We start from the raw sequence: 24,333 nt of genomic DNA, 5'->3' as shown, positions 1-24,333 counted from the left end.
GCAATTACTATTCTAAGCATACCAGTGCTTCACGATGAACAAACGTGAGTGATTTTTGGCTGGCTCATCATAATATCTTAAAGTAAAGCACATCAATATGACAGTGTCTTTGAATCTTCAAAAATTGTATGATATATTATTCTATATACGCCGGGGCGCTCCAAGAACAAAGCGCGACTACATGTACTTCATATTCATGAAGATAATTAAAATGAAGAAATGATTGACATCGTATATCATAGCGATATGATTACTTTCCACATAAAATGTTTTAGAGATGTTACAATCTTCAACAATTTTTAGATCAATATTTCCATCCAATGATCCAACCATGTAACGCCAGGGCGGCCCAAGCAAGCGTGACTAGTACTAGTAGGCCTATATTTTTCGGAAGGTAATTATAACGATCATATGAATACCAAATATCAAATGTCTTTTGAGATGTTGCGAATCTTCAACTATTTTTAAAGATTATTTTATATTATTGTATCACGCTGAGGCTTTGTTCATGAAAAACACAACATGATATCACATCATAAATCATTACAATATAATTACTTTTCACCTCAAATGCCTTTAGGCAAATTTCTAGAATATTAAGATTTATCATTATATACCACCACATCACGCCATGATGCGTGATGCATAATCGTATATTTTTCAGAAGATAAGTGTATTTCTAATTATAAGTTGTACATCGATTTCACATCGTAAATCATATCGATATGATTGCTTTCCACCTAAAAATTTTCAGAGATTGTTAGGAATCTTCAACAATTTCGAGAGTTGTACCACGATATCACCAAGAACAAACATGGCCCGTAACTATCCATAAAAATATATTGTTTTCACATCGTGATTCGTGAATCATATCGATATGATTACTCTCCACACCAAATGCAGATTAGTTACAGAGTCTGCCACAATTCAAAAATCATTATTAATCTGTTGTATCACGCCAGTACAAGCGTGACTCGTAACAATATATCGTCATGAAAATATCATTTCACATCAATATCAATTCATATCATATCAACAAAACACAAAAAAATGTCTCCACCTTCACATAAATCTTCAACAATATTGAGAATATCATTTAATATCACCATCACGCAGGGGCGCCCCAATACCAAGCGCGACTCACAAATTTACGGAAGACAGTAAAATGATATTTTTTCACATCATGAATCAATGCCGACATTTACGATCTTTAATTCCACCTCGAAACATCAGCCACCCATCCGTTAACGAGTATCGCTGCTAGCTGTATGATCGCGGCCGATTTTGTAAATATTTTGTTTGTTATTACTTTTTACATTTCCACCCCAAAACTTCATCCACTCATCCGCTAACGAATATCGCCGTTGACTGCAGTGATCGCGGCCGATTTTGTCAACATTTTGTGATGCGCGCACGACCGCCAGCAGATTTTAATGTATTCCTTTGTTTTTTCATTTCGCCGATTCGATTTTCGATTCGATTTCGATTTTTGAAGCTTAACTACCGATTCGATTTTCGATCCAATTATTGGTCCGATTTACAACATTAGTTGTGTCCAAAGTTGATGGACGGTATAAATGGAGTGGCCCATATATGGTTATTGAAAGATTGTCAGATGTTGTGTACCGCAAAAAGCAATCAGATACGTGTAAGCCAGGGGTGTGAGTGGTTACAAATAAAAAGATCTGAAAAAAGCTGAAGTGTTGAAAGAGTCTGAAATAGAAAGAGCTCCCATACTTTTTGTACAGAGGAAGGCCAAAAAAAGGCTGAAAAAAAAAATCTGAACCCTCACACCCCTGGTGTAAGCCCAAAGTGATTCACATTGACCGCTTGAAAGCCTACACTGGTCCTAAACTGAAAAATTGGTTGATGTCTAATCAAGGAAGGAGAAACCCTGCTAGGAAAAGGGTGATGCCAAATAGATATAAAGATTAAGCTCATAAGGACTAACGGTTAACCTGCATCTATTTATTACAACTACCTGTGTTTTCTTTTCTTCACTGCAAATGTCTTATTTGTACTGTCACATTTGTAAAAAGAGTATCAAGGGGTACAAGTACCAGCAGCACATGCAGGAGCACGAGGCCACCATGACCCTCAGATGCACGTATTGCTCATATGAGACAGAGGGGAGGTCGGAGATGACCAGGCATTTTGGGAGGATGCACAATAGTAGAAAACAAGAGGCAAAGTATATAAACTACACTGCAGCGACGACGGGACATCTGAGGAAGCGTGAAGGAGAGAGAAGGGACAAGTGGGAGGAAGAAAAGAAGACAGAAAGGGAGAGCAAGGAAAGGAAGGAAGATAAAGATGACAGGAAGGAAAGAAAGCGTGAAGGAATGGACAGGAAGGAAAAGAAGAAAGATGAGGTACAGGAGGACAGGAAGAAAGAGAGAAATGGATTATTCCGAGCAACTTCGAGATAGAATTAGAGATGCACATGAAATGGCTAGAGAGAAACTTGAGTTAGCTGCTGAAAAGCAGGCTATATCTTATGATCGTAATACTTTCCCAAGAAGATTTGCTGTGGGTGATTGGGTTTGGCTGCATGGAGTACAGCGCAGAAGAAGGGTGTGTCCAAAGTTGATGGACGGTATAAATGGAGTGGGCCATATATGTTTATTGATAGATAGTCAGATGTTATGTACCGCATACAGCAATCAGCTACGTGTAAGCCCAAAGTGATTCACATTGACCGCTTGAAAGCCTACACTGGTCCTGAACTGAAAAATTGGTTGATGTCTAATCCAGGAAGGAGAAACCCTGCTAGGAAAAGGGTGATGCCAAAAAGATACAAAGATCAAGCTCATAAGGTCTAACGGTTAACCTGCACTTATTACAACTACCTGTGTTTTCTTTTCTTCACTGCAGATGTCTTATTTGTACTGTCACATTTGTAAAAAGAGTATCAAGGGGTACAAGTACCAGCAACACATGCAGGAGCACGAGGCCACCATGACCCTCAGATGCACGTATTGCTCATATGAGACAGAGGGGAGGTCGGAGATGACCAGGCATTTCGGGAGAATGCACAATAGTAGAAAACAAGAGGCGAAGTATATAAACTACACTGCGGCGACGACGGGACATCTGAGGAAGCGTGAAGGAGAGAGAAGGGACAAGTGGGAGGAAGAAAAGAAGACAGAAAGGGAGAGCAAGGAAAGGAAGGAAGATAAAGATGACAGGAAGGAAAGAAAGCATGAAGGAGAGGACAGGAAGGAAAGAAAGCATGGAGAGGACAGGAAGGAAAAGAAGAAAGAGGTAGAGGAGAAGGACAAGAAGAAAGAGAGAAACGGATTATTCCGTGCAACTTCGAGATAGAATTAGAGATGCACATGAAATGGCTAGAGAGAAACTGGAGTTAGCTGCTGAAAAGCAGGCTAAATCTTATGACATAATACTTTCCCAAAGAAGATTTGCTGAGAGTGATTGGGTTTGGCTGCATGGAGTACAGCGCAGAAGAAGGGTGTGTCCAAAGTTGATGTACGGTATAAATGGAGTGGCCCATATATGGTTATTGATAGTGGTTATTGTCAGATGTTGTGTACTGCATACAGCAATCAGCAGCCTGTATTAAAGCCCAAAGTGATTCACATTGACTGCTTGAAAGCCTACACTGGTCCTGAACTGAAAATTTGGTTGATGTCTAATCCAGGAAGGAGAAACCCTGCTAGGAAACAGGTGATGCCAAAAAGATACAAAGATCAAGCTCATAAGGTCTGACGATTAACAAGCACTTATGACAACTACCTGTGTTTTCTTTTCTTCACTGCAGATGCCTTATTTGTACTGTCACATTTGTAAAAAGAGTATCAAGGGGTACAAGTACCAGCAGCACATGCAGGAGCACGAGGCCACCATGACCCTCGGATGCACGTATTGCTCATATGAGACAGAGGGGAGGTCGGAGATGACCAGGCATTTTGGGAGGATGCACAATAGTAGGAAACAAGAGGCGAAGTATATAAACTACACTGCAGCGACGACGGGACATCTGAGGAAGCGTGAAGGAGAGAGAAGGGACAAGTGGGAGGAAGAAAAGAAGACAGAAAGGGAGAGCAAGGAAAGGAAGGAAGATAAAGATGACAGGAAGGAAAGAAAGCATGAAGGAGAGGAGGACAGGAAGGAAAAGAAGAAAGATGAGGTACAGGAGGACAGGAAGAAAGAGAGAAACGGATTATTCCGAGCAACTTCGAGATAGAATTAGAGATGCACATGAAATGGCTAGAGAGAAACTTGAGTAAGCTGCTGAAAAGCAGGCTATACATGTATCTTATGATCATAATACTTTCCCAAGAAGATTTGCTGAGGGTGATTGGGTTTGGCTGCATGGAGTACAGCGCAGAAGAAGGGTGTGTCCAAAGTTGATGTACAGTATAAATGAAGTGGCCCATATATGTTTATTGATAGATTGTCAGATGTTGTGTACCGCATACAGCAATCAGCAGCCTGCATTAAAGCCCAAAGTAAATTCACATTGACTGCTTGAAAGCCTACACTGGTCCTGAACTGAAAAATTGTCTAATCCAGGAAGGAGAAACCCTGCTAGGAAAAGGGTGATGCCAAATAGATATAAAGATTAAGCTCATAAGGACTAACGGTTAACCTGTATCTATTGATTACAACTACCTGTGTTTTCTTTTCTTCACTGCAGATTTGCCTTATTTGTAGGTAGAGACTATATTGGCGTCGATCCGGCAGGTCATTAATATTCATGAGTAAACTGCCGGTAGCATACGGACATGAATATTCATGACGTATAAAACGCGCGCCAATTTAGAATCGAGCGAGACATGTGAGACTCTGTCACGTCGACTGTCGTCATGGAGGATTCCTGGACGAATGTATGGTCTCGGGAGGACCCAAACCAACATATTAATGGTTGGGTCTCTTCATTAGGTGAAGCGGAACATTTCATTAAACTGTATGAAGTGGATAGGGGTAAATTTGTTGGCGAGAGGAAGAGCCCAAACTTCGGACTCCATCTCGATCTCTACAAGTGGTACAATGGCAATGCCACCGAGCCGGGGCCTCGGCCTGACGCTAAGAAGGATGCTCTAACGTTAGATGATGTTCCTCAAAATGGTATGCCCAACTTGTTAGTTATAATGGTTGGATTAAAATGTACTATTCTACCGCCTTTACAATGCAGCTCTTTGCCTATTAAGAACTTTATCATTTCATGAACTTTCTATGAACTTTCTGCAGAAATATCGCATGCATGCAGCAGATTGTTAAAGAATTTTCATTTTGTTAGGCCTAACGTTAAAGGGGAGTAACGTTAAAACTGTCGTCTTTCATTGACTGTGTCACATACGGTACTACTACTACGTTAGTACTACTTGCCTTAAATAAAGATATCTAGATCTACTACTATTCAAAGATACTACAAGCAGAAGATCGGACAGTACCGGTACATAGACCATGTAATGAAATGCTCGAGAAGAGTGCCCTACAGGCTACTGTGTTGAGTAACTAACAACCTTTTTTGACCTTACAAAACATATTGAGAGAAATGGTGAAGGGTTGAAGGAATTGATGATTTTTACATTTCAATTTTTTTCTCAATTATTTCCCCCTTCAATTTGAGATAAATATATTTTCTGAGGTTTCTTGGAAATAAAACGTGGAATTATTTCCATGCGCCACCCTTGAGCCGTCTCCAAACTCCCTTCTCTCATTTTCCCCATAAATATATTGTTTTACACTGTCGCGTGCCAATAATATGCGAGGGTTTACTTACTCAACTCAAGTGGGCGCCCTTAATGGGCGTCCTAAATAAGGATTTATCGGGCGTTTCAAAAAATCGTGGAAGTGTCCGATCTTCCCCTTCAAGTATCTTTGTACTAGGATCTAATAACAGTTTCCATGGTTACAGAGAATAATCTACATTGACATAATACGTGGGCCTCAAAAAAAATTTGAGAGTCAAAGTGGTCCTCGAGTAAAAAAAGGTTGAGAAGCGCTGCAGTAAATAGAAGAAATAGTGAGTGACATCGATTTTCTTATTTGCATATCACTTTTTTGAGCATTAAACTGTTTTTTGAAAAATAATTAAGCGAAACTTTAATATGGCATAACTTTATCATTCTACATTTGATGTGATAAAATTTTAGCGTTATTCTAGTTTGATTCTTGTCTATTTATTCAAATAAACTTTTTCTAAGCTGGACTTGACCTTTAAGTTCATGATTTACAGCTTCCAAGTCAATCTTATCAAATAGGCAGCAATTTCATAATTACTGTTTTATTTCTTTCAAAGGTGTAAACCATCTAGGCCTAGTGAGGTTTCATGATGTAGGTGAGACATCGTCATCAGTAATTCCAGATGATGGAGTGCCTTTCATCATTGTTCATGTTGGTACATACAAAATGAATTGTATGTATGGGCGCAATAAAAACCAATGCGCTGCTTATAGACAGAAAACCGCTAGAGAGGAAGAACTAAAGGTAAGTCCAAAGTCTAAGGGGGGTGGGGGTAGTAATGTGTGTGTGAACACAAAATATTGAACATGTTGGCAAAACATTTTCATAATTCTGCAAGGTTTTCTGTACAGGTTTTCAGTAGAACATGCAGAATTATTGGGGGGGAACCGATATGTTTGCCCCCCCCTCAATATTTTCATTGGTGGGATGAACGCCTCTGCCCAATGGGAAGATTGTGAAATCCGGGTGAAATCCTGCCTCCAGGGGCTCTTGTTGACCTACATGTATGCTTAAAGAAGTATAGGCCTACTAATATGGGATGTGAAAAAGATGGCTTATAATTTGACAACTGTTTACTCGGGGAAATGTGTTAAAATGTGCTAAAATCAACACAAGTTTGAGCGTGACTGCAACTGTATTCATTAGATAACATAAGATTGATTTTATTTATACACGATTAAAAAGCCCAAACAGTTTACAGACTGATTGCTATTGGGGCCATGTGGAACATAATATAATGTTAAAAAAGCAGTTTTGAGCGAACAATAAATGAAAAAAAATTGTTAGAATAAACAGAAGCATCAATGAAATATTACAAAGGAATCATTGAAAGGTGAAGAGGAGGGGAGGAGAAGAAAAAAGGAAGAAGGGAAATAATCGAAGGAGAAGAACAGACAATGAAGAAGAAAAAGAATGATAATGATATTAAGAAGAAGACGAAGAATGATGTATCGTTCTCAAAAACATTAATAATGTACAAATGAAATATCTATCGGGTAATTCGAACAAAGCGGTGCTGAAAGAGTATTATGTCAAACTAAATTCATGTTTATATAATGGACAATCGAGCACATGAAAATTATGAGTACATGATTTATCAATGTTAAAAGCTGAACACACAAAAATGACTGGAAAATTTATAACTGAACATGCGCTGAACATACAAAGCTTTAAACACTAAAGCATTAACATCATCACTACTGAAGCCATACACTAATTAGGTATGTACATATATTTGAACCAACCAAAGGAATCTGTTGACATTTGTTATTTTGTTTGTTATGTTATGATGGACACATCGTAACACACTGCTTGTGACATGAATATAGGCATATTTTTTTGTAAATTGAATTGGTAATGGTTTTAATTATTGAATTGGAATGAAAATTAATACAGTATTCTATTTAATTTCAATTTTAGAGTGATCATCCAAGGTCAAAGAAGAGACGGAGGAGGCTTCAGGGATCAAGGAAGAAGGGATGTCCGGCGAGAATACTTATGAAAGAAGTTCTGAGATTCCCTGAATTTAAGGTATAATTATATGCATAAATATTTCTTATAGAAATATATCATTTTCTATAATTTTTTTCCACTTGTTGAATATATGTGAATCTTATATTGCATACTTTCAATGCTTTTGTCTCTGAAATATAGGCTAAAAATCAGGATTATTGCTAAACATATATGCGATTGTTTTGGTTTTCCACCTGGAAAATAATTATATATGTACATATGATATGTGCCTTTCTCATTTTCAGGTTTATATATATATATACAGTGAAATGCCCCTAAATAACCTATTCATCTCTCAATTGAGGCAACATAAGATTAAAGTAATAGATTCTGCATGGTGTTTATGGTGTCATGCCCCCCCCCCTTGAACTGGGATTTATTTCAAATTTTGCTGAAGATTTCAGCAATTATCAAAATTTTCATGACATATAAATTGTCTGTATCAGTAGTTGCTATCCCTAGCCCCAAAGATATGCCTTTCAGGTTGTTTGGCAGTATGTTAGGTGATCAATGGCACAAAGACAACTGAGAAATGTGAGATGTGTGTGCCTATGAATTTGCAATATATTGTAATATTTCCATTGCAGCTTGACACAGGAGTTACAAAGTATGTCCGCATATAGATGTCATTGACAGCTGTAAATAATATTTCAGCATGAGTTTTATATAATTTCTAGTAAACTTGAGTGAAAGTGTTATATATATCATTTGACAGCTTGGAAATTCGGGTTTCAGATTAGCGACCCCCCAAAAAAAAAAAATAATAATAGTAATAAAATGGAAGTAAATAAAAATAGAATAAAATAAAAATTTAGTGACTAATTGGTTTTGAGGCATCAGGTTTCATATTGTACATGAAAATGATTTCATTAACAACTTTCAGCATATTGGTTTTGTTTTGTATTTCCACAATGGAACATGGTTTGTGGAACATTGAAGATCAAATTTTATTTAAATCTTACATGTTCCAAGGTTGTTTATCCCCACAGGCACTGTTACATCATAGCCCTTTTCAAACTTTTAGCAAGAAAATGGCTCAAATTATGAGTCCATTGACTTTGTAGATTTTAAAGATTGGTAACAGATTTACTTTGATATGATTCCACAAATTTCATGGTTTTTGCAGGACAAAAAAAGAATAGTTGAAATTTGTAATGCTAAATTTGCAATTTTTCACCAACCTGTGGAATTGCCCAGTACTTTTTTTCTTAATGTCATCCAAATGAAAATGTACTGCTTGTAGAATTATCTTTTTCTGTTTGTTTATAATCACAGAAGCTACATGCAACACAGAGGCATAGAAACCGGTGACCTCCATGGCAAAGAATGGACGATCGGGCATCTTAAATCTGCCAAGCAGACAGATAGTCATTCTTGTGGGGCATTTGTCATGCTGGTGAGAATAATACTTTGTAAAGTTAATCTATTTGATATACTAATGAATCATCAATTAGAGGTCAGGTAAATTGAATTATAATGAAGAAAACGTAACTGAAATTGATATTGAACCTTTATCATGTAGTAGATTTTTTAAGCAGCTGTAACAAACTGACAAGTACTTGTTGCAAACTAGGTTTCATTGAATTCCATAATTCTTCTTTCCCCATAGCAATATGTCAAGATATTGCGGTATAGTCATTTATTTACTTCACTTTCTATCGAAAGGTTGAGAGCTTAATGTTTTACCTTTACATTAGAATACTATAGCACGATGCAACTCCACATTTGGCACTCTCTGCATGCCAAGTACAAAATGGGTACAAAATATGTGTGTATTTCTTATGGCTAAGTTGTGACCATGATAATGATAAATTTGTAAAGTGCTTGGGAGATATCATGAGCCTGACAAACCCTTTCTATATAAATACCCCCAAAATAAATTATATTTCTGTTTCTTTTCATTTCATGTACATTATCTAGCTTTCATATATGATAAGTAAACCACAAGAATGAATCACCATGAATAAATAATCTTGTTTAGATTTTGGGGTTAAAGTTCATAGGTCACAGGTCATTGGGCGATGGGATATGTAGTCTTGTGAATTTCAGTTTCATGAGACCTAGTGCATATATGCATCATAGCTAGGTCAGTGATATCTTAATCTTGTAGTGACACATGATGATCCAGAATTATCTGGATATAAGTAAAGGAATCATAGAAAATTAAAGGTCAAGTCCACCTCAGAAAAATGTTGATTTGAATCAATAGAGAAAAATCAGACAAGAACAATGCTTAAAATTTAATCAAAATCGGATGTAAAATTAGAAAGTTATGACATTTCAATGTTTCGCTTAGTTTTAACAAAATAGTTATATGAACGAGCCAGTTACATCCCAATGAGAGAGTCGATGATGTCACTCACTCATTATTTCTTTTGTTTTTTATTGTTTGAATTATACAATATTTCAATTTTTACGAATGTGACGATTTCGACCTCCTTGCCTGAAGCACAAAATGTTAAAATAATGGAATTCCACGTGTTCAGGGAGGAATGAAACTTCATTTCACATGACAATGATGAGAAAAATAAAAATATTTCATATAATAAAATACAAAAGAAATAGTGAGAGAGTGATGTCATCAGTTCCTCATTTGCATACTGACCGAGATATGCAATTTTGCATATAACTGTTTTGTGAAATGAAGCGAAACTTTAAAGGCCATAACTTATTTTACATCCAATTTTGATGAAATTTTCAGTGTTATGGTTGTTGAATTTTTCGCTTTTTATTCAAATCAAGTTTTTGTTGGGGTGGACTTGTCCTTTAAATAAACTTACAAGATGAAATGCAGCACGGACAGATGTCATTACGCCAATGGCATTAGGCCCACCTCTTTCAGATCATTTGAAGGCCAACCTAAGCATCGGATATCATTGCAATCATACTTCTTGTGCTTATCCAGGGCTCGACATTAGCGGTGGCCCGGTGGCCCGGGGCCACCAAAAATTCACCTCGGGCAACCATTATTGATAAAATGTTAAGTTTTGGTGGCCCGAATCGGGCAACCAATAATTTTCAAAGTAGCGCAATTTTTCTCCCAATTTTGCACGCATTTATCAACTTTCTACAGCTCAAATTGCAAGCCAGTTCGTCATGCGCCTTTTTTGTTGATCTACACACAAATACACACACACACAGTTTGCATATTAGGCCTACAGCTATAGCATACAGTAGCTATTATCCAGCCAGCCGCGCCGGCCGGCTGGCGTGAGCTTTGCATGAAGCCACTGCATACAGCTGTGCTCTAGATCCAGCTCAGCCTATTCAGACTCGAGGAGCTGCGATAAAAAATGTTGCTGCTGAGAAATCTTCCACAGAACTTTGAAAATCTAAGTCAAAGTCACCTTTTACACCAATGAAATGAAATTCTACAGTCTATATTACGAAAATCTGGTGTACCCTGATTATTTGCAAGTATTAAGAAGAGGAATTATGACCTCTCTTTTGACTAAAAAAGACCGATTTCCACATGAATTAATACACATAAAAACACATAGGCAAGTACATCACAGTCCCACGTGTGCATTTGTATGTATGTTGATACTTGGTTTCTTTCGAAGCTGTGTATTTTCTAGCCTTAAACAAACAGACAGTTTCTTTCTTTCTTGTTTATAAATGACTTCTTAAACCACTCTTGAGAAAGTAAATACTTTGGGAAGGCATTTCATTGATATGAAATGTGATTTTTTTTCCCAACATTTTGGCAAATATAGGGAAGGACTTTTCTCACACTTTTTTTCCAATATAGTTTTTTCCGTTTTCTTTTTTTTTCTTTCATTTTTTTTTGACAGTGGTTAAACCATTTATACCCCTTCCCATTGAATATGCCTGATTAAAAAATATGTTTCTACTGAAAATAAAATAATACAAACTAAAGGATATAAAAATAGAAATGTGCCATTCCCAAAAGGTAAGTGAAAATTATATGCTTGGCTTTTAATTATATTCCAGTCAGAATAGACTGTTGCCACAGCTGTTGAAAATATATGTAATGGCTTCTTCCTCCTCAGGAGGACGACAAGAACACACTTGTCGAAACGTCGAGATTGGGTGGTCCTTTTCAGGACCAACATATGCCCAAGAAAGATACATGGTGTACCGTGAAACCTACTACACTAAGATGTATAAAGTGAAAGGAACTTAGTGGTAGTGGCTGCAGAATAAATTCAGAAGTTTGTTTTATTCATTTTTAATGTTTTTCTTTATATTTTTCGGGCCACCAAACTTTAATATCGGGCCACCAAAAAAAATTATTTGATGGTTTTGGTGGCCCGAACGGGCCACCACCAAAAAAAGTTAATGTGGAGCCTTGGCTTATCACTTTCATTATGATGCTTTGATTTAATGCACATTTGTTGCAACTATTATTAGGCATTTAATGATTTATTGCCCATTGTTTTCAGTACCCTGAGTAGATGCAGGGTACTCCTTTGAATTATCTTACAAAATCAATTTTCCATTTTTGCTCATGGATATTGATGGGTGCTGAGGTTGGCCGTCTAATGGATCTTGACAAAAAGGTGGAGCTGTAGGGGCCTGGGAGGAATATTGGAGAGGCAGACAAAATGCAGTGTATAATTAACATTTAGTGAGTGCCCTGAACCAGTTTATTTTGTAATGAAATTTCATTAATAGAATAAAGTTTATCTTTAAGGTCAATATATGTAATAAGATCTAACAATGACTTTAATGTGGAATATATTTTAATTCATTCTCTTCTAGAATGCACTAGCTGTGGTACAAGGAATAGATCCTCCTACTGTTGGACATTATGCTGCAGCAATGCGCATATATGTGTGGAATGCTCTCCTGAGCCACGCAGTGGCACCAGTAAATCAAAGAAAGGTCTGTGACATGCTTGAGTGTCTTGGAAAAGGTGCGAAAGGAAATGTGCAAAAGAAGTTTAATACATGGACCCAGTGTGATGTTTGTGGGAGGTGGATGCATCTGCAGTGCGTCGCTTTAACCAAGCCACCAGAAGGAGACTATGAGTGCCCCATTTGCAGGGCACAGTATGAATAGAGTGACATTAAACAGGACGAGAGGCCATTCTGGTTAACCCCCTGTAATTAATTATTTCCCTGCATATTGCATGGATATAATTTACTTTCTTTTATGTCATTTGTTTGTCCATGATAAGGGGGTTGTAACTCAGCCAACACTTTGTTTACTATGCTATATACCTGTAAGGTTTTAGCCACGGATATGACATTTATACGATTATGATATACACAGGATGAGAGGCCATTTTGGTCAACCCTCCGTAATTATTTAGTTTGATACACATCGCATGGAAGTAATTTCAATCTTTTTCTTCATTAGCCTATTACTGCTTCATAATAATGAGAAATATGTTGGTTTGGTTAGAATTACCTAAATGTCGTGCTCAGAGACATTGCTTTTCATGATATAGGTGAAGAAAAAGTACTAATGACCAATCCACTCCAGTTTCCAATGAATGCATGTAAATGTATCGCAAATGGATTCATTGTGATACGAACAGAACAGACAGAATGCATCTATAAACCTATAATGACATTTCCATTTTTTTAATTATATGCCTTGACATCCATGCATATTGTGAAGCAAACAATTCTATTTATGATTTTGAGCACAATTGAATGAATTATGGAGCTTTTTATTTCCAGAAAATGCTCTTTATTTACCCTCAAAATTAATGGCGATGTCTTAACAATCCTGGAGATTTGATTTTTTAATGAAAACGTTTGTGTAATTCATATATCACCAGAGTGGTGTTACACAAAGATTTAAGTGTGACTGAAAGTCAAACTTAGACGCAAACGTGCACATGTTGTTTAACGCTTTGTGTCATTGATGGATACTTGGTAGCACACTCACCCTGTGCATAATCTGACCAATGAGCTGATGCGTTATATTGTACATGCAAATGGGAATTCAAGTACCAATTTTAGTCCAACACTCTTTGTGAAACGCCTCCAAGATGAGTTCAGATTATCTTGGAGAGAATTTGGTTACAATACATTTTTCTCATAAACTAAATTGAATGATCTTTAATACAGGCCATGGCTTTGCTTCCATATACTATTTATAGGTATACCAATTTTGGAGCACTGTTCTAAATCCTTGAAATTACGCTGTTAAGGTCTTCTTTAAGACAATTTATGATGTAATCTAGTATGTTGTATGCGTCGGCCAACAAAGGCGATGGCCTGCTGGGGGCATTTTGTTTGTCAGTCCATCTGTTTGTCCCACTTATTCTTTCCATGATTACTTGGAGAATGATGGTATGAATAGATTCCATTACACTTTGGTCAAATATTGCATTAATGTAGTAATGCTTAAGAATGAGTGAAGGCATTTTTATTGACCTTTGGCTACAGTTCTGATCATATGAGGTTAAAGGTAGAGGGCGAGTGAATTATTGTTTAAAGGGCAATCCAACCCTTGTAAATTACTTTGAAGGAAACCAAAAAAATCAGAGAAACAGATTATTGAAAATTTTAACAAAATTTCATGAATAATGACAAAGTTTAAATGTTTGAAAAGTGTGATGGGAATCTCAAATTGGTAAAGTGGTCAATAAACTGCAAAATTGTTTTATCTTTAGTGTCAATGAAGCTCTTCTTATTCTGAAATAATTCCAGTTAAAACATGTCTGTTAACTTTGTAGGATTTTTCCATCATGTGATTAATATGAATACTACATTTTCTGGCATAATTTGAAGTAAAATGTACGTTATCTGATTTCTTTATTTGCTGTGTAGCCACACATTCATTTCACTGAGTGAATACTGTAGAACTAAAACACATAATAAAAATAGTCATTCCAGTAGTCTTTCAGATTGGCTTGTAATTTATTAAATGTAAACATGTGATAAGAAAATGTTGGACGAGTTTAAAATCACACGTTCTTGATTCTGTAAGAATATCTGTAGCAGCAAATAAAGGAAAGAAGAATAATTATGATGAAAGTAAAGCATTACACGGATATAATATGAAGAAACTTGAAAATGTATAAGTGATGATTTTTCCAACTTACAGTATTAATGAGTGGGTCTTTTAAGATTTTTTATCGCTTGCCATGGTAACACAAATTTGATCAATTTAAGGGGAAAGTATTACTTACAAATGCTTAATCCGCATTAACACCAGTGTGGCGGTGTCATAAATAAATGATTGAGCACTTTAATTTGCTACTCCATGCCCAGGAGAGAAATATGGACGGGGAGGCTCACAAAACTATTGGTAAGTTACAAATTACTTTAAGAACAACTGGGGGTATTTTCTTTGGTACTATTATTCTCATTTATCATACTGGTTGCACAAGAGCTTTCACTGTCATTTGTAAAGTCAATTGTATCTTTTGAACAGCCTTATGAAACGCCCACCCAGTAGATGAAAGCTTTTGTACTCTTACCATACATTCCCTCAAAGTGACCACTGGGTATACAATAGAAATACTACCAAATGTGTAAACATGGTGGACCCATTGCTTGTACATGTACAAATCAGATGATAAGGATCCAACTGTTGAGGATAGTGTACAGTTATGGTAAATCCTACAAAATTTTAGATGATAAAGACATTTTTACTAGTACAAATGTATTTGACTAAACTGCTGTGAAATTTCTTCTTTCTAGGTTGAATTCAATGGGTTAGTGGGGACCAATTGCCAAGTTTGATATTTAACTAATTTGACAGCGATAAAAAAACAGAGATCAAAATTCTATGTACTATCATTTATACACAATCATCTCCAACCTATCAAAGTGTGAATCACCAGCATTGTCGTGCAGGCAACTGTCAGGGTGGGAGACTGTACAAAGAGCAGTGTAAATTAGACATTATTTACCCTTAGAGAAATATGTGTGAAAACTGAGCTAAAATATTCTCTCATTTTTCATGAAGATGCAAGTGATTATAAGATAAATTATGTTAAACTCTCAAGATGCTGAAGAATGAAATGAATAAATGAAACATGATGTTGAATCACTGTTTCAGGTGTGTAAATACAATATATGTTTTCATTGTGTTCTGTGTTTTCAAATGTTGATAAACTCAAATTGTCCCCCCCCCCCCCCCCCCCCCCGTGTCTCAGTGGTATGCATCCTGTAGTGGTAGATGAATATGTGATATGGTATTGTGAGTTTATGTGATGTGTTTTGGACCAAGTTATTTTGTTCACATTTAGCACTGCAGTGTTAGCTTCAAATTAATTATCATCTCCACATGTTTTCGTTTCCTTTTTATTGTCTCACCTGCATAGCAGAGTGAGACTATAGGCGCCGCTTTTCCGGCGACGGCGGCTTCAACACCAAATCTTAACCCGAGGTTAAGTTTTTGAAATGACAGCATAACTTAGAAAGTATATGGACCTAGTTCATGAAACTTATACATGAGGTTAATCAAGTATCACTGAACATCCTGCATGAGTTTCACGTCACATGACCAAGGTCAAAGGTCATTTAGGGTCAATGAACTTTGGCCGAATTGGGGATATCTGTTGAATTACCATCATAACTTTAAAAGTTTATGGATCTGATTCATGAAACTTGGACATAATAGTAATCAAGTATTACTGAACATCCTGTGCAAGTTTCAGGTCACATGATCAAGGTCAAAGGTCATTTAGGGTCAATGAACTTTGGACAAATTGGGGGTATTTGTTGAATTACCATCATATCTCTATAAGTGTATTAGTCTAGTTTATAAAACGAGGAAATAAGAGTAGCCAAGTATCACTGAACATCTTGTGCGAGTTATAGTAGTTTTCAAAATCAGCACTGCTGCTATATTGAATCGCGTGATGCAGGTGAGACGGCCAGAGGCATTCCACTTGTTTCTTTCTCCTTCCTCTCATTCCTTATTATTTTTCTTTCTCTTTCATTCTATTTTTCCCCTTCTAGTTAAGATTTCTTTTCTCCCTCTTCTATTTCTTCGCCGTCCTCAACTCCTGGCTGTCCCCCTCCTCCCTCGTCTTCAAATGGAATGACGTCCGGGGGGGGGGGGGGGCACTTCCATTGACGAGTGGATACCATTCTGAAAATGCACCCCTTAACAAGTATTGACGTGTGAAACCCTACCCTAAACAATTATTGGAAATAAAACGATACTCTTGGGAAGTAATCCCTGAAATGAACCCCTTAATAACAAGTACAGCGATATTTTATTCGGTGGTCGGTTTTACCTTTACACACCGGCCCCACACCTCGAGCAAATCGGACTCTAAACACATAATGTTTTGGGGAAAAGGACATCTTTTATGAAACATTTTAATTTTTATCATCCCCGCAAATTTGACCCTAAACACGACGTAACTTTCCTAACGAGATAGATACCCTTTTTTCATTATTTTAGTGTTTTTTACACCCTTATCACGTCACGTATCTTGAAAAAGACATCCTTTTTACGTGTATTTTGGTCGCGCATGGTATCCACTCGTCAATGTAACGGGCCCCAACCCCCCCCCTTCCCCGGGTATGACGTTGTTATTTTGCGGGAAAATGTCTGTTGGATTTGATTTTTTCCTTGTAGGGGTTGTGATATTTTGAGAAAAGAAAAATGTTAACCTTGTTAATTTGCAATCACTTTGAATTGGGTTCATTGTCATTATTTTGGTTAATTACATAAAAACTGCCGGATTAGCGCCAAAGATGCTGAATCGACGCCTATTTTATGCACATTGATATAAATGGGGATTGAAATTATACAAGTTGTGAATCTTTTTCCTCTAATGAGTTCTACTTTACTAGCTCCGTGCTGTCTGTTCCATCAAGTTGGACAAACCAACACATTGATTTGGGTTCATTGTCATTATTTTGGTTTATTACATAAAAACTGCCGGATTAGCGCCAAAGATGCTGAATCGACGCCTATTTTATGCACATTGATATAAATGGGGATTGAAATTATACAAGTTGTGAATCTTTTTCCTCTAATGAGTTCTACTTTACTAGCTCCATGCTGTCTTATCCATCAAGTTGGACAAACCAACACATTGATTTGGGTTCATTGTCATCATTTTGGTTTATTCCATAAAAACTGCCGGATTAGCGCCAAAGATGCTGAATCGACGCCTATTTTATGTACATTGATATAAATGGGGAATATTGAAAATACACAAGTTGTGAATCGTTTTCCTCTAATGATTTCTACTTTACTAGCTCCATATGCTGTCTGCTCCATCAAGTTGGACAAACCAACACATTGATTTGGGTTCATTGTCATTATTTTGGTTTATTTCATAAAAACTGCCGGATTAGCGCCAAAGATGCTGAATCGACGCCTATTTTATGCACATTGATATTAATGGGGAATTGAAAAAAAACAAGTTGTGAATCTTTTTCTTCTAATGATTTCTACTTTACTAGCTCCGTGCTGTCTGTTCCATCAAGTTGGACAAACCAACACTTTGATTTGGGTTCATTGTCATTATTTTGGTTTATTACATAAAAACTGCCGGATTAGCGCCAAAGATGCTGAATCGACGCCTATTTTATGTACATTGATATAAATGGGGAATATTGAAAATACACAAGTTGTGAATCGTTTTCCTCTAATGATTTCTGCTTTACTAGCTCCATATGCTGTCTGCTCCATCAAGTTGGACAAACCAACACATTGATTTGGGTTCATTGTCATTATTTTGGTTTATTTCATAAAAACTGCCGGATTAGCGCCAAAGATGCTGAATCGACGCCTATTTTATGCACATTGATATAAATGGGGATTGAAAATATTTTGTTACTGCACTCGACATACAGTAAAGCGGTGAGGCGCACCCGCGATTCCCAATGTGTTACCGTAATATTAATATTAATGAGCAACGTCAGCGGTCGAACGAGATCTCCAAGCTCATGAATATTAATGACCTGCCGGATCGACGCCAATATAGTCTCTACCTTATTTGTACTGTCACATTTGTAAAAAGAGTATCAAGGGGTACAAAGTACCAGCAACACATGCAGGAGCACGAGGCCACCATGACCCTCAGATGCACATATTGCTCATATGAGACAGAGGGGAGGTCGAAGATGACCAGGCATTTTGGGAGGATGCACAATAGTAGAAAACAAGAGGCGAAGTATATAAACTACACTGCAGCAACGACGGGACATCTGAGGAAGCGTGAAGGAGAGAGAAGGGATAAGTGGGAGGAAGAAAAGAAGACAGAAAGGGAGAGCAAGGAAAGGAAGGAAGATAAAGATGACAGGAAGGAAAGAAAGCGTGAAGGAGAGGACAGGAAGGAAAAGAAGAAAGAGGAGGTAGAGGAGAAGGACAGGAAGAAAGAAACGGATTATTTCTGAGCAACTTCGAGATAGAATTAGAGATGCACATGAAATGGCTAGAGAGAAACTTGAGTTAGCTGCTGAAAAGCAGGCTTTATCTTATGATCGTAATACTTTCCCAAGAAGATTTGCTGAGGGTGATTGGGTTTGGCTGCATGGAGTACAGCGCAGAAGAAGGGTGTGTCCACAGTTGATGGACGGTATAAATGGAGTGGCCCATATATGTTTAATGATAGATAGTCAGATGTTGTGTACCGCATACAGCAATCAGATACGTGTAAGCCAGGGGTGTGAGTGGTTACAAATAAAAAGATCTGAAAAAAGCTGAAGTGTTGAAAAAGTCTGAAATAGAAAGAGCTCCCATACTTTTTGTACAGAGGAAGGCCAAAAATAAGCTGAAAAAAAAAAAAAATCTGAACCCTCACACCCCTGGTGTAAGCCCAAAGTGATTCACATTGACCGCTTGAAAGCCTACACTGGTCCTATACTGAAAATTTGGTTGATGTCTAATCAAGGAAGGAGAAACCCTGCTAGGAAAAGGGTGATGCCAAATAGATATAAAGATTAAGCTCATAAGGACTAACGGTTAACCTGCATCTATTTATTACAACTACCTGTGTTTTCTTTTCTTCACTGCAGATTTGCCTTATTTGTACTGTCACATTTGTAAAAAGAGTTTCAAGGGGTACAAGTACCAGCAACACATGCAGGAGCACGAGGCCACCATGACCCTCAGATGCACATATTGCTCATATGAGACAGAGGGGAGGTCGGAGATGACCAGGCATTTCGGGAGGATGCACAATAGTAGAAAACAAGAGGCGAAGTATATAAACTACACTGCAGCGACGACGGGACATCTGAGGAAGCGTGAAGGAGAGAGGAGAAGGGACAAGTGGGAGGAAGAAAAGAAGACAGAAAGGGAGAGCAAGGAAAGGAAAGAAGATAAAGATGACAGGAAGGAAAGAAAGCGTGAAGGAGAGGACAGGAAGGAAAAGAAGAAAGATGAGGTACAGGAGGACAGGAAGAAAGAGAGAAATGGATTATTCCGAGCAACTTCGAGATAGAATTAGAGATGCACATGAAATGGCTAGAGAGAAACTTGAGTTAGCTGCTGAAAAGCAGGCTATATCTTATGATCGTAATACTTTCCCAAGAAGATTTGCTGAGGGTGATTGGGTTTGGCTGCATGGAGTACAGCGCAGAAGAAGGGTGTGTCCAAAGTTGATGTACAGTATAAATGGAGTGGGCCATATATGTTTATTGATAGATAGTCAGATGTTATGTACCGCATACAGCAATCAGCTACGTGTAAGCCCAAAGTGATTCACATTGACCGCTTGAAAGCCTACACTGGTCCTGAACTGAAAAATTGGTTGATGTCTAATCCAGGAAGGAGAAACCCTGCTAGGAAAAGGGTGATGCCAAAAAGATACAAAGATTAAGCTCATAAGGTCTAACGGTTAACCTGCACTTATTACAACTACCTGTGTTTTCTTTTCTTCACTGCAGATGTCTCATTTGTACTGTCACATTTGTAAAAAGAGTATCAAGGGGTACAAGTACCAGCAACACATGCAGGAGCACGAGGCCACCATGACCCTCAGATGCACATATTGCTCATATGAGACAGAGGGGAGGTCGGAGATGACCAGGCATTTCGGGAGGATGCACAATAGTAGAAAACAAGAGGCGAAGTATATCAACTACACTGCGGCGACGACGGGGCATCTGAGGAAGCATGAAGGAGAGAGGAGAAGGCACAAGTGGGAGGAAGAAAAGAAGACAGAAAGGGAGAGCAAGGAAAGGAAGGAAGATAAAGATGACAGGAAGGAAAGAAAGCGTTAAAGAGAGGACAGGAAGGAAAAGAAGAAAGATGAGGTACAGGAGGACAGGAAGAAAGAGAGAAATGGATTATTCCGAGCAACTTCGAGATAGAATTAGAGATGCACATGAAATGGCTAGAGAGAAACTTGAGTTAGCTGCTGAAAAGCAGGCTATATCTTATGATCGTAATACTTTCCCAAGAAGATTTGCTGAGGGTGATTGGGTTTGGCTGCATGGAGTACTGCGCAGAAGAAGGTTGTGTCCAAAGTTGATGGACGGTATAAATGGAGTGGCCCATATATGGTTATTGAAAGATTGTCAGATGTTGTGTACCGCATACAGCAATCAGATACGTGTAAGCCAGGGGTGTGAGTGGTTACAAATAAAAAGATCTGAAAAAAGCTGAAGTGTTGAAAAAGTCTGAAATAGAAAGAGCTCCCATACTTTTTGTACAGAGGAAGGCCAAAAATAAGCTGAAAAAAAAAAAAATCTGAACGCTCACACCCCTGGTGTAAGCCCAAAGTGATTCACATTGACCGCTTGAAAGTCTACACTGGTCCTAAACTGAAAAATTGGTTGACGTCTGATCCAGGAAGGAGAAACCCTACTAGGAAAAGGGTGATGCCAAATAGATATAAATATTAAGCTCATAAGGTCTGACGATTAACAAGCACTTATGACAACTACCTTATGCCTTATTTGTACTGTCACATTTGTAAAAAGAGTATCAAGGGGTACAAGTACCAGCAACACATGCAGGAGCACGAGGCCACCATGACCCTCAGATGCACGTATTGCTCATATGAGACAGAGGGGAGGTCGGAGATGACCAGGCATTTTGGGAGGATGCACAATAGTAGAAAACAAGAGGCGAAGTATATAAACTACACTGCGGCGACGACGGGACATCTGAGGAAGCGTGAAGGAGAGAGGAGAAGGGACAAGTGGGAGGAAGAAAAGAAGACAGAAAGGGAGAGCAAGGAAAGGAAGGAAGATAAAGATGACAGGAAGGAAAGAAAGCGTGAAGGAGAGGACAGGAAGGAAAAGAAGAAAGATGAGGTACAGGAGGACAGGAAGGAGAAGAAGCTCGAGGAAGTACCTGTGGAGGAGGAGGAAGACGGAAGAACAGTCAGGGGAAACAGAAAAAGACAATAGGGACGCACTTGACCTCCATGCAGAGGAAGAGGAGAGCTCGGAGGAAGAGTCAGGGGACTCTGGGGATGAAGAACCTGAGGAGGAGGAAGAGGACCCCATGCATCAAGGAGAATCTAGTCAGGGGGTGGCTGAGGACTCCACGTCACATAAGAGAGAACTCAGGGTAACCACTGAGGAGGACGTGGATATAACCTTGAAGGTGAAAAAGCCACGGATAGGATACATACAAGTAAATAAAGTGGAGGTGTACACAACTACTTATGTAACAGCCTACGGGGAGAGGAGGGTACATGAAGAAAAGAAGACAGTATACCATTTCGATGAACAGAAGTAGCTTTTAATTTGACAATTTGAGTACAAATTTTCTACAAGCATATTTTGACATCGAATGGTCTATCATTACTAGCCAACTATTATGACATGCGAAGAGACTGATGAAGCCGAGTTGATGCGATCATCTTATTACCTTGTATATACATGTGAATGAAAGTGTAAGATGATTTGTTGAAGAAGTGATGAAACGATTTTAATTGTATTGATACTGTGTATTCCATTCTTAGATCTGAATGTTTCAAGAAATTAATTCGATTGAATCTGTTAAAGTTTGTATATTTTGGAATAGGGCCTAGTAAGTGTTTTAAATTGAATCGCTGGGACAGCGATTTAGTAAGAGGGGGGCAGTGTGAAGAATACCCAAAAAAATTTTCAAAATTTTCTTTTAATATTTTCTATTTAGATCTGTGCTTACCTCCAGCCAGAATTAATTATACAAAATCTTCTCAAAATTTCACTTTAATACAATGCCACCACTCACAGCTGTTGTTTGTTTTGAATCTTGAATGAACGTAGTAAAATCAGCTGAGTGTGTTTACTACAGCAGTCAATGAGCATAGTAACAGAGGCGAATTGTGCTATTCTTAGAACCACAGCAATACATAGGATTTAGTACGTGGGACAAGGTTAGGTTAATGGCGTGCACGGCGATGCACGGAGCGAGTTTTCTCGATAAATTGTCACTTACCTTGTAAATGTCTTTGAAGTGAGGATCTTGATGCTCTATTTTTCCCTATTATGATAAATTGATCCTATTTTAGTCACTAGAAGTGATTATTCCCTACCGGAAATGGTTCAGTCTGTATTTCGTGGGTGATGACGTCACAAACTTTTGGCCAATCACGTAAGCGGGCAAGTCAAGTTTTTGTCAGGCGATAGGGGCCGATAGCTAGGGGTATAAAAGGGGCAGGGGGTGAAAATTTCTTCACTTTGCATCTTAGAGAGTATTTGTTCAGAGGGAACCCCAAGACAGTTGAGTTTGTTCTTTAGTCCATTCTTACAGTTGATAGTCCAAGCGTTTGACCTTGGCAAGAATAGTGAGAGGAATATTTCTTTTAAACTTCTTAAGGTTACATAATATCCCCCTTTCTCTATAAAAAGGAATTTTTAATTAAATTTGCCAGAACTGGAATTTCGAAGTTCTTTATAGAAATTTTAGGCTTGAAGCCTGAATGACGAGATGAATATTTTTATGTAGTTGTAAGATTAATATTCAGATGTTATTTTATGATGTGTCTCTGAAAATGGTGTAGACTGTTTTTAAGTCAGAGAAGTCGATTGAAATGAGAATGTGGATGTAGATTTTATTGTATAGTGCATGGAAGAATATGACCCCCCTTCCCTACGACGAAATCGGCTGGCGTTGGAAGTATCGAGAGGGCAAGCTCAAACAAAGTATATTGGACGGCAGCAGAAATGAGAGGTTCGACAAGTGACAATCCTGAATAAGGAACGTCGCCAACAGTTACAGCAGTCGGCAGAAGGAAGTCTAAAATACCGTGAATAAGGATTGTCACCAATCCAGCAGAACAATTGACAATCCTGAATAAGGAACGTCTTGATGGATGAATCAAGTTCAGTTGCACCACACTCATCTCGCTCGCCGGTCTTCACTTGCCGATACGCCTGCCACACCCTGTACTGTTCGTCATGCATCGCATACTCGGTACTCTGTACTTGCCATCGTGCATCGCGTACTCAGTACTCTGTCTTGTCATCATGCATCGCGTACTCAGTACTCCATACCAGCCATCACTGTTCATCATCGCGTACACTGGGCACCGTCTACCGAACGTCCTGTCCAACCGAGATGACTTCATAGCTGTTTCCTTATATTCAATCCTGAACAGGGAACAAATTTAAGCAGTCTTCACCATGTTTTTTTCAGTGTTTATTACATTCAATCCCGGATAGGGAAGAATTTAAGCAGTCCTCACCATGTTTTCTTCTATATTTCTTCTATTCAATCCCAAACAAGGAATGAAATTCGGCAGCTTTATGATAGTCGAGTTCAAGACGAGCG

General features: G+C 38.1%; 3 protein-coding genes across 3 annotated transcripts; all 3 read left to right on the top strand.

Annotated features, from left to right (window-relative positions):
* Positions 1-2,006: 2,006 nt before the first annotated feature.
* On the top strand, positions 2,007-4,204 carry LOC129281119 (glutamic acid-rich protein-like). Its single transcript, XM_064095612.1, has 3 exons — positions 2,007-2,372; positions 2,875-3,264; positions 3,779-4,204. The coding sequence occupies exons 1-3, from the start codon at positions 2,007-2,009 to the stop codon at positions 4,202-4,204; spliced, it is 1,182 nt and encodes a 393-aa protein (XP_063951682.1).
* Positions 4,205-18,500: 14,296 nt separating this feature from the next.
* On the top strand, positions 18,501-19,013 carry LOC135153217 (histone-lysine N-methyltransferase, H3 lysine-79 specific-like). The gene has a single exon (XM_064095611.1). The coding sequence runs from the start codon at positions 18,501-18,503 to the stop codon at positions 19,011-19,013; it is 513 nt and encodes a 170-aa protein (XP_063951681.1).
* Positions 19,014-19,047: 34 nt separating this feature from the next.
* Positions 19,048-20,843, top strand: LOC135153216 (uncharacterized). The gene is made up of 3 exons (XM_064095610.1): positions 19,048-19,102; positions 19,635-20,005; positions 20,508-20,843. Exons 1-3 carry the CDS (start codon positions 19,048-19,050, stop codon positions 20,841-20,843), a joined length of 762 nt encoding a protein of 253 aa, XP_063951680.1.
* The last annotated feature ends 3,490 nt before the right edge of the window (positions 20,844-24,333 follow it).

The sequence above is a fragment of the Lytechinus pictus genome, chromosome 2 (assembly GCF_037042905.1).
Source record: "Lytechinus pictus isolate F3 Inbred chromosome 2, Lp3.0, whole genome shotgun sequence".
NCBI lineage: Eukaryota > Metazoa > Echinodermata > Echinoidea > Temnopleuroida > Toxopneustidae > Lytechinus > Lytechinus pictus.
Note: the sequence above shows the minus strand (reverse complement) of the source record. Positions and strands in the feature narration are given on the sequence as shown.